The following is a 12,328-nucleotide window of genomic DNA, read 5'->3' on the forward strand; positions in this document are numbered from 1 at the left end:
AAAAAAAGTAATGTGGAAGGGAGTCTTGGATTGGTCGATTTTATTTTATTCCCAGATTTTATTGTCCCTTCTATAAGAAAATCCCTAAAGCAATGTAGCTCCACCTTTTCCCAAGATGATATACTTTTCTGACTTATATGGAGTCCTATCCCGCTACTATGTGCAATCAAAATTTCAGTATGGAAGGGGATACACTGATACTCCTTCAATTGAAAAAAATCTATCAGAAATAGCCTGAGGTGTCTTGTATCTGCTACGCTTGGGAAGCTTAGGAATTTTAATAAATGGAACAAGCTGAGTGCCGGATTCTAGAAGCATTTGTTTCAAATAAAATTTGCTTCCCAAATTGTGTCTAGTGAGTGATCTTGTACACCAATCGAAAAACGCTGCCTGATATTATTTTTAAAAGTGCAGGAGTGGCAGATTGCCTTCTTGAATAGATAGCTGTAAAGTCTCAAGTTGTGTGCGAGGTTTCTTGCCAGACCAGACAAAATGACATAGCATTTGGTCTATCTCCTGAAAAAACTTGACGGATACTCTGATAAGTACATTAGAAAAAATGAAGAGAAAAAGAGGTAAAATCATCATTTTGGTAACAGCAATTCTCCCTATTAAAGTAAGGCCTGCCAATGTTTTAAAAGGTTTCGGGCCTTCAAAAGTGTTGATTCATAATTAAACTGGTATAGCTGCGAAAAGTCATGAGACACATATATCCCTAAATATCTGATTGAACTGGTCCAATAGACCTGGTTACGCATATCAGATGGAAGAATGCGGTCGGACCACTTAAAAACGTAAAACCTCAGATTTAGAATGATTAATCTTATATACCCCTAGATACAAAAAAGATTTGATTTTTTGAAGACATTCAAAATATTTTGTTTATCCGCAGCCAAGTATAGGATTATATTGTCTGCAAAAAGTTTAAGTTAAGTGCCTCCCGGCAGAGGTGCCTTGATTTGTGGATCTTGCCGTAACAAAGATGCTAGAGGTTCTATAAATAATGTGAAAAGCACCATTGACATCAGGCACCCCTGCAGAGTGCCTCGTCTAATTTGTAATGATCCTACTGTTTGAGGATTTATTATAAGCTTGGCTTCAGTGTTGCTATATATGTTTTTCAATACATTTACGAATTGTAAGGGGAAATTAAACTTCAAAAGAATTGCAAACTGAATTTGCCATGGAGCTAAATCGAAAGCTGTTTCAGCATCTATCATGATGATTGTTGCTTTTATCTTTTTATTCATATATTAATCAATTGCCTGGATTAAAAAATGTGTATTAATTGCCATAGTTCTCCCTGCCAGACTAATCTCTGTGAACCCCTTCTTTCGCAGAGATGGTTATTCTAGCTGCCATAATCTTTGTGAACACTTTGTAATCACAGTTGAGTAAGCCAATCGGCAGATAAAATCCTGGATTATCGGTAGGTTTGTCTTTTTTAACAAAGCTTATTATGGCTGCCTCGGAAAAAGACTTGGGCACCTGATTTCTTTCTAACATTGCATTGAATAATTCGGCAAGGATTTCTACTAATTGCTTCATAAATACCTCATAAAATACAACTGGGAAACAATTGCAACCACATGCTTTCCCATTTGTAGAATCCTTAATGGCCTCTTGGACTTCCTCGACTGTGATGGGAGCTACTATTTGGGCTTGTTGGATACTGGTCATTTTTGGTACCTCTATAGATTTAAGAAATTCTTCTACAGAAGCCAAGGAAGGCGGAGATAGGTACGTATATATTTTCTTAGAATAGGAGTGAAAAACAGCTCCGATGTCCGCCACTTGATCAACTGATTGATTTCTATTTTAATTGAAAATTGATTTAATCATAGCATTATTAGTTCTCTTTTTTATAGACCAGGCCAGAAATTTGCCAGCATGTTCGCTTTCTTCATACAATTTTTGAAAGCATGTATTCTGAATGACAATAGTCTTAGACTCATAAAAGGCTTTTAGCTAATATCTAGCTTTCTCCAATCTACTTTTGGTGTCTTGAGAATAGTCAATTATGTGTCTATGAACTGCTTGATCTAAGTCCCACTGCAAGGCCAAAACAGTAATCTTCCTTACTCTAGATATGTTAGCTTTATAAGATATTATCTGTCCCCTAATATAAGCTTTACAAGCTTCCCAAATAGAGAAGTACGAAGCAGACCCCTTATTTCGTTCTAAAAAATCCCTAATCTTAACCCGCATATTTGTAACCCATTCTTTTTCGGTTAATAGTGTCTTATCTAGAGTCCATCAAGGATATTCTTGCCTAGTAAGATTGACTTTAATTTCATTTACTGGAACTGAATGGTCAGTAAATGGATTTTATAGAATATAGGCTTTACCCTGTTCCCAGTGATGCAAGATTAAATAAAACTCAGTACTTGAATCGGAGTTGAAACTTTTAGAAAAACAGTTATATTTGCCTGTCTGGGGATATTGGACACGCCAGGGATCAAGTAAAGCGAAATCTTGTATCAAAGTAGCCAAACCTCTAGCTACTCTGGGTTTATTTTGGACTTTATTCTTACGTGAAGAGTTTCTTTGTAAGTTCTGCAATACATTAATATCCCCTCCCCTAGAATAATATAGCCAGGAAGGTTCCAGAGAGCGTCCGGTATAGGTCTGTAGAAGCCAACTCTCTGAAAGATCTGGTTGCCCATCTTCCAGTTTACTATAATCCATCTATCGCTGTCATCTTTAATAATCTGTACACCTTCTCCCTGGCAATGCAGTGTAAACAAAATTGCTACCCCCCTAATTGCTGCCCCTATTGATGCAAAAAAGCATGGGAGATATAGATGGGTAACCTGCAGGGGGCCTATTCTTTTTTTAAGTGCACCTCATGAAGTAAAATATTCTGATTTTGGGCCGATACCAACCACTGAAAAGTAGATTTAAGTTTAGTATGGTTGTTGGCCCCATTAATATTGCATGAGGCTAACCTAATCATTTGTTGTGCTGCCATTCTGATTCAGTGTAGAGCCTATATCTCTACTGGCTTTTTTTCCTATTATCTCCCTCTAGTGGAAAAAATTATAAGACCATATTAAGAATGAAAAAAAGTTTCCTCTTGGAACCTTGAATTGGAGACTTGAAAAATTTACTAACTGCAACTTTTCTCTTTTTCGTCCTCTCACCCCCAAACACCTGTGCACCTCCAGCCCCTCAGCTCTCCCTTTAGAGGCCCTACCCATCATGGGACCATTGTTCCACCTCTCCAAACCCCTTACCCTCCCTTCTCCCTTAAATGAGTACTTTGGAATGGTACTCATAAGCTTATTTCCCGTAAGGAGAAGTTGATGGCTTAGATTATTGGGGGTTATTTTATCTTATATAATAAATACAAATATAATAATACTAAAAAAAATTGAATTTGCCCCTGCGTCACCCCTATACCGTTCTCTTCTTGTTGATCGCATGGCTGACATTTTTGTTCAAGAGTGCAACTCTGCCTTACCCATCTCCCTCTTTCACTATATGCAAACACTTTTGAGGTCTGTCTACAGACAAAAATACATGGGCATGACCTTTAAATAACACCCTTAATTTGGATTGATCCATAATCCATTAATCAGTCCAACGAATTCAGTTTGCCTTCGTGCTGCTAGAATCAACATATTTGCGAAAACACAAAACAAAAAAGTTCTCTGCTTTGGAAAAGGATTTTTTTAGATTGCCTGTGATAGGCTCTATTCTTTTATCCGCACATCGCCAAAGCTAGTCACAATAGTTTGAGGGTATTTGGCATTTAATGGGCGAATTGATGGGACCAGATGTGCCCGATCAAGGGTGAGATCCCCTCCTTCAACTGTCTGTTCTGGCAATACATGCTTATGGATCAGATCAGAGATCAGCTTTGCAGCAGATGAACCAGCTTCTGAGCATTCAGGTATTTCTACAAATCGTAGATTTACAAGTCAAGCTCTATTTTTAACATTGTCAATCTTTAGTTGGAGATCTTCCAGTTCAATCTGCATTTTATGTAGTGTAATGTCTTGGTTCTTAGAAGAGTCCTCTAGTGAAGAAACTTTGAGCTCCACCTGTGTCATACAGGAGGATAGTTGCTGGAGATTCTCATTAATTTGCTTGAGGTGCTCATTAGTTTCCTTATGAGCCTTTTCTGGCGAGATCTTCCTCTCCCGTAATTCATTTATGATCTGATGCAAAGTCATATCATTCATCAATCGGAGAAGGCAACGAAGGCAGCAGGAAATTAGGAGTTGAGGTAGATGGAGTCTCATGATCTTGTTAAGTTGCCTCCCTCATTCACAATCGGGGGTTCTGGCAACTGTGCTTATAGTAAATCGGTGGTTGTTTGAGTAATATTAGGCAGTACATGACTGCCTTCCCGAATCTCTTTAGTAGTAGTCCATGAAAATAACTGATATGGTTGCTTCCCTTTTTCAACTTTTAAGGATGAAGGTAAGGGGATCTTGCAAGTAGTTAGAATGCTGGCTGCACTCTCTAGATTTTTATATTTATTACAAAATACACCAAACCTGGTCCCAGCTTGTTATTTCAAAGCCATAGAGAGCGAGCAAAGAACAATCCTATAGGATGGCAAGCCCCTTTGGATAGCCACACAGAAATTGGTAAGGGGTGGTACGATGGGGGTATTGGACTCCCCAACATTCAGAAATATTACTGGGCATCGCAACTTATGGTAATTAATCAATGCCTACATAGACCCCACGATGAACCAGCACCATCCCACCTTCAAAAAGGCCCCAGTGCTTTGAGTGGTTCAGAGTCCATTACCATTCCCCCTCCTACTTGCCTTGCAGTCATGAATACAGAAAAAGCTACACGTGTGGAGAGAAGATGGAAGGAGGCAGAACATGGGTTGGGAGTGCTGAGAGATGAAGGGCGTGAGTTTTGAGTGTCCAGAATTTAGTTCTGGGTACATCAGACATACTATGGTGTCAATTGTTCTTGTATATGATCATTGTTTTTGGTTGTTGTTCCTGTAAATGATTGTTGAGTTTTGCTCCCCTTGAGTCATTGTGCTCCATCGTCTAGCACATCCTTCATTCGTCCAGGTGTATGTTAGATTCCCCATGTTAGACTAATGTTCTGATTTGTTACCTTTGCCTCAAATTGTAAAGCGCTCTGATATCCTTCGGGATCAAGTTCGCGCTATATAAAACTTTATAAATAAATTAAAAAAATATAGGATGGACAAATTGGTTTTACCAGGTGGTAGATACGAGAGGGTACTTTACATCTCACCAACATGGCTCAAGCTAACAGGTCCTAGCAAACATACACTTCAAGTCTAGCAATGTGGTAAACAAATGTTTAGGCTGAGACAACAAGATTACACTAGCCACCCCAATATGTGACACTTGGCGATTGGAAACTCTGAGGAACACCAAGGGCTTCGACAATTGGGAGCTTTTAGGTATCTCACATATGGGCGATTTGTGGAGACATTGAGATGTGGTCCCCTTCGTTACACTTCAAACAGAATATGACCTAGCAGGTACTGAACTGTTAGATAAAAAGAAATCAGACACACTCACCAAGCAGCCATCCCCAAGGGGGGGGGAACGGAACTCCCGGAGTACTCACAGCTCAAAGACTGAATTCTCACTGACTACATGGATTGAGGGGCGATCTCCTTGACCTACAAGAAGTTAATTGATAATTCCCCAAACCTACTCCTTCAACTCTGAGAACACTGGGCACAAGATGTTGAGGAATTAGATGACGAAGAATTGAAGGAAGCACTGTCCTCACCCCAAGAGGTGGATATTTCTGCGAGATTCAAATTGATACAGTTCAAAGCACTACACAGAGTGTACTTCTCATGCCACAGATTAGCTAAGATTGGTCTCAGGTCTCTGGCTTGTAGGAGGCACTGTAGGCAGGAAGGTACATTCTACCATATAGTCTGAGAGTGCAACTCCGTAAAGAAATACTGGGGGCTGGTTATATGCTGCAATGGGAGAAACATTAGGGACTAGACTGGAGCCAGACCCAAACAGTGTATCCTAAATATATGTGGAGCCACAGATTTGAATAATAAAGTAAATGTCCTGGGTTAATTTGGGAATGACAATGGCTAAACTTAACATTACATCACAAAACTATGTGGAGCCCGAGGCGCCAACACTCAGAGCATGGAAGGATGATATGGACTGGTGTATGATATCAGAAAAGACAATATATGAAAGCGGGGGCTGGTCGAAGAAGTGGTCACAGACATGGGGTAAATGTAACTCTTTCAGAGGGAAATATATGTACGCCACCACTATTTAACTCCCAAGCCCCTGCTGGAAATTGAATGGTCAATAATTAGCAGAGGTGCGTTTAAGATCATAATACAGATTGCTGTAATTTATCATTCATGGTCTCTTCATACGCTGTCTCCTCATATCGAACAATTATAATGCTGTTGATATACCCAGCTTTTTTCTCAATAAAAAGAATTTTAAAAAGAAGAAATGTGTGTTGCCATTCATCATGATCTTAAATTTTCCCAGGGAAAGGAGTGAATTTCATAGCCCTTTCTCTCATAGTGCCCTTTTTACCTCCAAAAAGGAGACCCGTTTGGCTTATCCATCGTCCACTTGATTGGCCTGTCTGTCCATGCTCGCTGCATTAGGGTGTCTAGTGCAATAGTTTAGCCACTACTGGCTGAGGTGGGTGCACCATGGCCAAAGGCTAAGCCAGAACCCTGTGTGCCCATTCTAGGGCAAAGAATTGCGTGAGTTGAGTGGGGCCAGTTCTTGAGGAAGGCTGCCATATCCGGTCCCTCAGATCCCTCGGGGAGGCCCACAATTTGGATGTTGTTGCATTTGTTGCACCCTTCTATGTCTTCCATTTAGCGCACCAGCCTATTGTGCCAGTTGCAAGACCTGAGTGGCTGCTTTAGAGTCTTTAACCTTATACGCCAATTTGTGGTGGTCGGCACGAAGCATGCCAAACTCCCCCAACACCATACCGATCTCCCTGTGGAGGGTGATATTAGAGTTCTCAATGGCCCCAAGGATTCTGTCCAATGTCAACTGCTGTGAGTGTAGAAGGGGTTAAGGGACCACTGTATGTCCTGGATGTCATGCTGCTCCTCCAGCATACTTGATTGGGGGCTGGGGCCTTGGCTTTAGGTTCACCTATCTCAATGCTTAGGATTTCAGCCCTTGATGGGTACAGCATCCCCCCTCGGCCTGGTGGGTGTAGCTGGTACTAGACTGGTCGCACGCCCTCTAGTAGGCCCCTCCAAACAAGGACACTTTCCAGGGGGCTCAGGTGATGTACAGCTATTGAGGGTGCATCACCAGTTCTACATCTTCCAGTACCATCAGCCTAGGCCTTGAACACTGTCTTGGATCAAGTTTCTCACCTCAAGAATGTCCCAAGCCTCTGTGGGCAGTAAGGGTTGCACTTGAGCCTGTTTAGTAGTAAGGCTAATCCAGCTCACAAGCCCTTTCCAGGCCTTACTTAGGATCAGATGAAGGTGCCCCACGGGTTCTAGAGCTGGTTCTCCCCATGCAAGACTTCTACAACCGGAGCTCAGGCTGACACCTCAGATTGACGGAGGAAGGCTGGGCTGGTAGGCAGACTGGTAGGTCAACAGACACAACTGTCTCTGACCGGGGGGAGGGTGCACCTACTCCTAGGGCCACGGCAGAGCTCCTCACAAAGCCATCTGGTTGGCCCCACACTCTGAGCATAGGTAGATTGCACTGCACAAGTGGACCCCATCACGAGTTCTGCCCCCTGGTGCACATAAAAGCTCTCCCTCGTGCCCACGGAGGCCTTCAATATGCACAACAAATCTGTGCTCCTCTCTTTTAGAGGGGGGGGCGAGAGCGGTATGTCTGTTGGGGTGGAATTTCACTGGGAATGTTCAGAAGGTTCTACTGACCTCTAGGAGAATGCCATCACAAAACCGGGCCACCTCATCCTGCAGCATTCCGTACTGGCTACGTCAGCTGGCAGCCTCGGATGGGTCCACAGGGTTAAGTCTTCACTCAGGGCCGCCATCGATACGTGTGCCAGTTCCCATCACCTTTGTCTGGAAGAGTGGTGCCCCCATTTGGTTAAGGCTCCCTGTATGGACAAAAAAAAGGGCAACTTCTTAGGCCTGGCTATATGGGACAGCAGGACTCCTGTCACTGGGCACTCCTAGGGGAAATAACCCACACACAAGTGCCTGGTGTAGCGCCTACTTCTCGGTTCTTTTTCTTTTAGCACCGGACTGCCCTCCTTGGCTGCCGGTCCGCACCACACCAAGAGTGTCCCGGCCCCTGTCTTGTAGAAGCTGGTGAGTGTGCCAGTATACAGCTGCTGTCGCTCGCCTGACATACGATTCTTGGTCATCAGGGCCGCCCTCCCGTTGCGGTTTTGCATGTGGGATCACTGCAGCCTGCCCCTGAGACTACGCCAATCCCCATGTGCCCCCAAGAACATGACAGCCCAGAATTAACTGCACCTGGGGGGTCTGCTACATCCCCCTAGGTATAATGAGCTGCAATGGACCCCTTAGGTAGGCGATAGGGTCAGGATTGGCCTAGGCCGGCTCGGAGCTAAAAAAATACACGGCCGCCATGTTGGCCTGCACAGCCACGCCCCTGTGTATATGTAAACTAATGTGCCATGAGACACTTTTGAAGATATAATCAACTTTCTTTTTTCTAAGACATTTTCATGTTCCTATTGAAAAATTACACTGATTCAGAGTGAAGTAGATATTTGAATTATTCGATTATCGAATGCAATGTTTTTTACGATTGTCACACAAATTGTAAAACTGTGTTTGGTTTCTTTTAGACCCCGATGAAGTTATTTACGATGATGTCCCAAGAGAAAATTCAGGCTCTACGACAGGTGTGATTTTTAAACATAGTGAATTAATAAACTGTGACTGTATAATTGCTTTCTATATGCATGCTGCCTGCATAATTATTATATGTAACTCTGTATTCATATAACACTGTCGTTGTGAATTGATAATATTCCCTAAAAATAAGGATGTTTTCATTTTGTATTTCATTTCTCATTAATGAATTAAAATAGCACCATCTTTACCCCACTCTCCGTTTAGGGCACTTTGGGCCCGATTACGATTGCGGTGAATCTGCATCCTCCGGGCCGGCGGAAGCCACCGCCGGCCCGGAGGATGCGGATTCACCGCTGCGTTCAGAGAAATAACCCCCACCGAATTAGGATGGCGGGGGGTCATCTGCGGACGGCAAGACCGTCCGCCGCTTTTCCGCCCGAAAGACCGCAGCGGAAAAGCTCTAATATGGTGGCGGTGTCTATCAGACACCGCCAGCCATATTAGGATTTGCATTTTTATATGCCTTTCCGCGGCAGCAATGCCGCCACGAAAAGGCATACGGTCTTTTCTTTGGGGGCCCGTTGCGGGCCCCCAGGGTGAAGGGGGTGGGGGTGGGGGTGCACATGGGGGTACCTATGGTACCCCCCCTGCATTTGCATGCACGAAGCGGCAGGCACCGCACGGTGCCTGCCGCTTTGTGCATGCAAATACACTGCTTGCATTTTTAACATTGCGGCGGGTGCTGCTTGAAGCAGCACCCGCCGCAATGTTAAACATACAGGATGTGACCGCCAGGGTGGCTGTCACATCCTAATTTTCACGGAGGGACCGCCGCTGCCCCTGCGGACGGTCCCTCCACCTCTGGGGTGGCGGATGGACGCAGGTCCGTCCGCCATCCTAATAGGGCCCTATGTTATGAACAGGTAACAAGTGTCTCATTAGTGTGCCGTACAGGCTGAAAACCAAGCATACTGCACGTAATTGACCTAATCTAACCACCCGAACTTCATCGACCTGCAAATGTTTATTACAGCCATGATGATTCATTGATTGATTCTAGATAAACCAGTTCCTATCACCACTGCTATAATGTACTAATTGTCGTAATGTAATAGCAGCTACTAAGATGTACCTGATTCTACCTGTTACCTGATGTTTCTCGTATTAATGGCTTCATAATATTTTTTCACTGGAATAGATGGATACCCGAGTTCTGCTCTAACCACCCTTTTACATGGATATGAATGAATGAATGACAATTTGTACCGCGCATACTTAGCCCCAAGGGGCATCAAGGCGCAAAACAAACAGCAAAGTCCAGGCTACCAGATAGCATGACAATGTTTTATGTTAGTAAACTGTTAGACCTGTCTGGATTTTTTTGCGCAGTCCCTCCTCATTATTCTTTATTTTGTCCCCTTTTTGCCCCTCATATCCTTACTATTTTTGTGTCTACTACTTTTTAGGTGTTGGTCAAGGGGATAGGTGTTCTTTCTTCCCCCCATAATCTTTTACCTCAGGCCCAGAGGCCTGTTCTGACAGGAAAGTTGGAACCACACAAAATGGTGGCTTCCAACTGCCCCAACTGTCGCACCCAGAACTTGGCCATAGCTTAACATAGGGCATTCCAGAACCTTCTGGTCCATGCTGGACCACTGAAGGGCAGCCTATAAAAGGCGGAATGCTGGATAGCCATTTTGTCTGTCAGTGAGGAGCAGCTAGAGTGAAGGTTCAGGTCCAGTAGGGGTAGGATTCTGAAGGGTGGTTCCCTCTACAAGAGTAGCCCCCTATCAAGGCTTTCCCACCTCCTAGGTCCTGTTGTCCTAGCCAAGTTAGCCCATCCTGCTGATCCTGGATAGATAGGTGAAGGGGTTAACTTTAGTAGCCTTGGGAGCTGTGAAGAACCCTGCCTTGGGAGCTGACCTAAGAGTTCCCCTGGGTCCCTAATCTGTCCAGTAAGGAGGGATAGGGGACTAGTGCTGAGGAAGAGCTCTGTGGACTTATTCTAAAAGAACCTCCCCATTTGTACCCCCTCTCCTCGTCATAGTGAAGAAGAGAAGATCTTCCATTGGACTAATACAAGATTTGCATATCCCCAAACTGATCCGTGACGTGTAGCAAGCTTCCTCACCTGTTGGGTCTGAGAGAGAGCTGAGGAACTTGAATCCTGCTTGCCACCGATAGCGGGACCCCTGGGGCACTTGTCACGCTATGTGGCAGCGCCCCCGCAGGCTCCACTGAGCCCGAGAAGCCTTGCGAGGCTTCCCTTCGTGAACGGGACCCTGGGGGCACCTGCCGCGCTGTGGAGAAGTGAAGGCGCCGTCGCGCATGCTTTGCTGGAGGCTGATCCCCGGAAGGAGGGGCACCCAGAGAGAGCAGGCCCGTGAGTAGCGTCCCTTCAAGGAGCAGGCGCAGCGTGAGGAGTTAACAGAGCGGGCGCCTTCTGCGCATGACAGCGGGAGCAGCAGCCCCCGCCGGATAGTACAGAAGAGGCTCGCCGGCGTCCCTAGCTGTTAGAGAATCTGTCCTTTCCCTCCCGCTCGAGTGCCACGCTGAGGAGCTGGCCCGGGCAGGGAGAGAGTGAGGAGAAGCCCGGTAGGGGCGGGAGGAACAAAAGCGACATCAGCCCTGATTTCCCTTCACTCGAGTGCCACGCTGAGGAGCTGGCTCGAGTGAGGGCCTCGCCTGCCTGATTCCCCGACCCCCTTTTTGTCTACTGTCCTCTTAAAAGTCTGGTGCAAGACGATTCCGGCCCTGATGTACAAGTAAGGAGGGGAATTACTGGGGGAAGCGGCGCTAGCATCTCCAGGGCAGTGATTAAGGCACTAATCGTTTTTCCTTCCTGGAGAACCCAGGCTGGGAAGCAGCATTAAGGAGTCTGTTGATCAATTGAAGGTTGTAGCTCAGAGTAAAGCTTGCTGCTTAATAATTAAACATTGAGAAAGAGTTAGTAATCCTGGAAATAGAATTACTGGGCATATGACTTATGAATGCATTGAAGGATACTGTTATTATGAATTCTTAATGCCAGTGACTCTGCTAAAAAGAAAGCTAATACCTTTATAACATCTGTTTTTGCTTATATTGAATGTTAGTTTTCTCTCCCCAAATCTTTAGCAGATTGTGATTTCACCTGATTAATGACAAATGTACTGTTTTGTTAAAACTACTTGGTAAATTGCTTAGCCGGTTAAAAGTGTTTGCTATTACTGAGACAACCTGAAATGTATTAAGTGGTATATTTTGAAAACAAAGAGTATATTATTTTTATAAAGCAGTACTTATTTTTCCACATTATTGGTGTAGCGTTATTTTTGTGTGATATTGCGTGGATTTACTTTTGGGTGGTCTGCAACCTTAACACTGTGCCTCTGAAGTATATGTCTTGCCCTAGGCCAGGCTACCCCAGGTTCTAACATTTGGTGCCTAGCGGTGGGATAACTGACTTGGTTGCAGCTACTCACTAGTAATTCAACGCAATACACTAACCTACACCAGGAGTTTTCTCCCTGCGGCCCTCCTAATTTAAATTTTGTT

General features: G+C 44.3%; 1 protein-coding gene across 7 annotated transcripts in view; it reads left to right on the forward strand.

Annotated features, from left to right (window-relative positions):
- The window catches only part of ARHGEF10 (Rho guanine nucleotide exchange factor 10), a 1,140,991-nt gene that overhangs the window by 268,425 nt on the left and 860,238 nt on the right, over positions 1-12,328 (forward strand). For all 7 annotated transcript variants that reach the window (XM_078647916.1, XM_078647912.1, XM_078647917.1 and 4 more), the window contains one exon: positions 8,782-8,838. In XM_078647916.1, coding sequence (XP_078504042.1) covers positions 8,782-8,838 — 57 coding nt within the window. The remainder of the gene's footprint in view (positions 1-8,781; positions 8,839-12,328) is intronic.

This window comes from Lissotriton helveticus, chromosome 6 (genome assembly GCF_964261635.1).
Source record: "Lissotriton helveticus chromosome 6, aLisHel1.1, whole genome shotgun sequence".
NCBI lineage: Eukaryota > Metazoa > Chordata > Amphibia > Caudata > Salamandridae > Lissotriton > Lissotriton helveticus.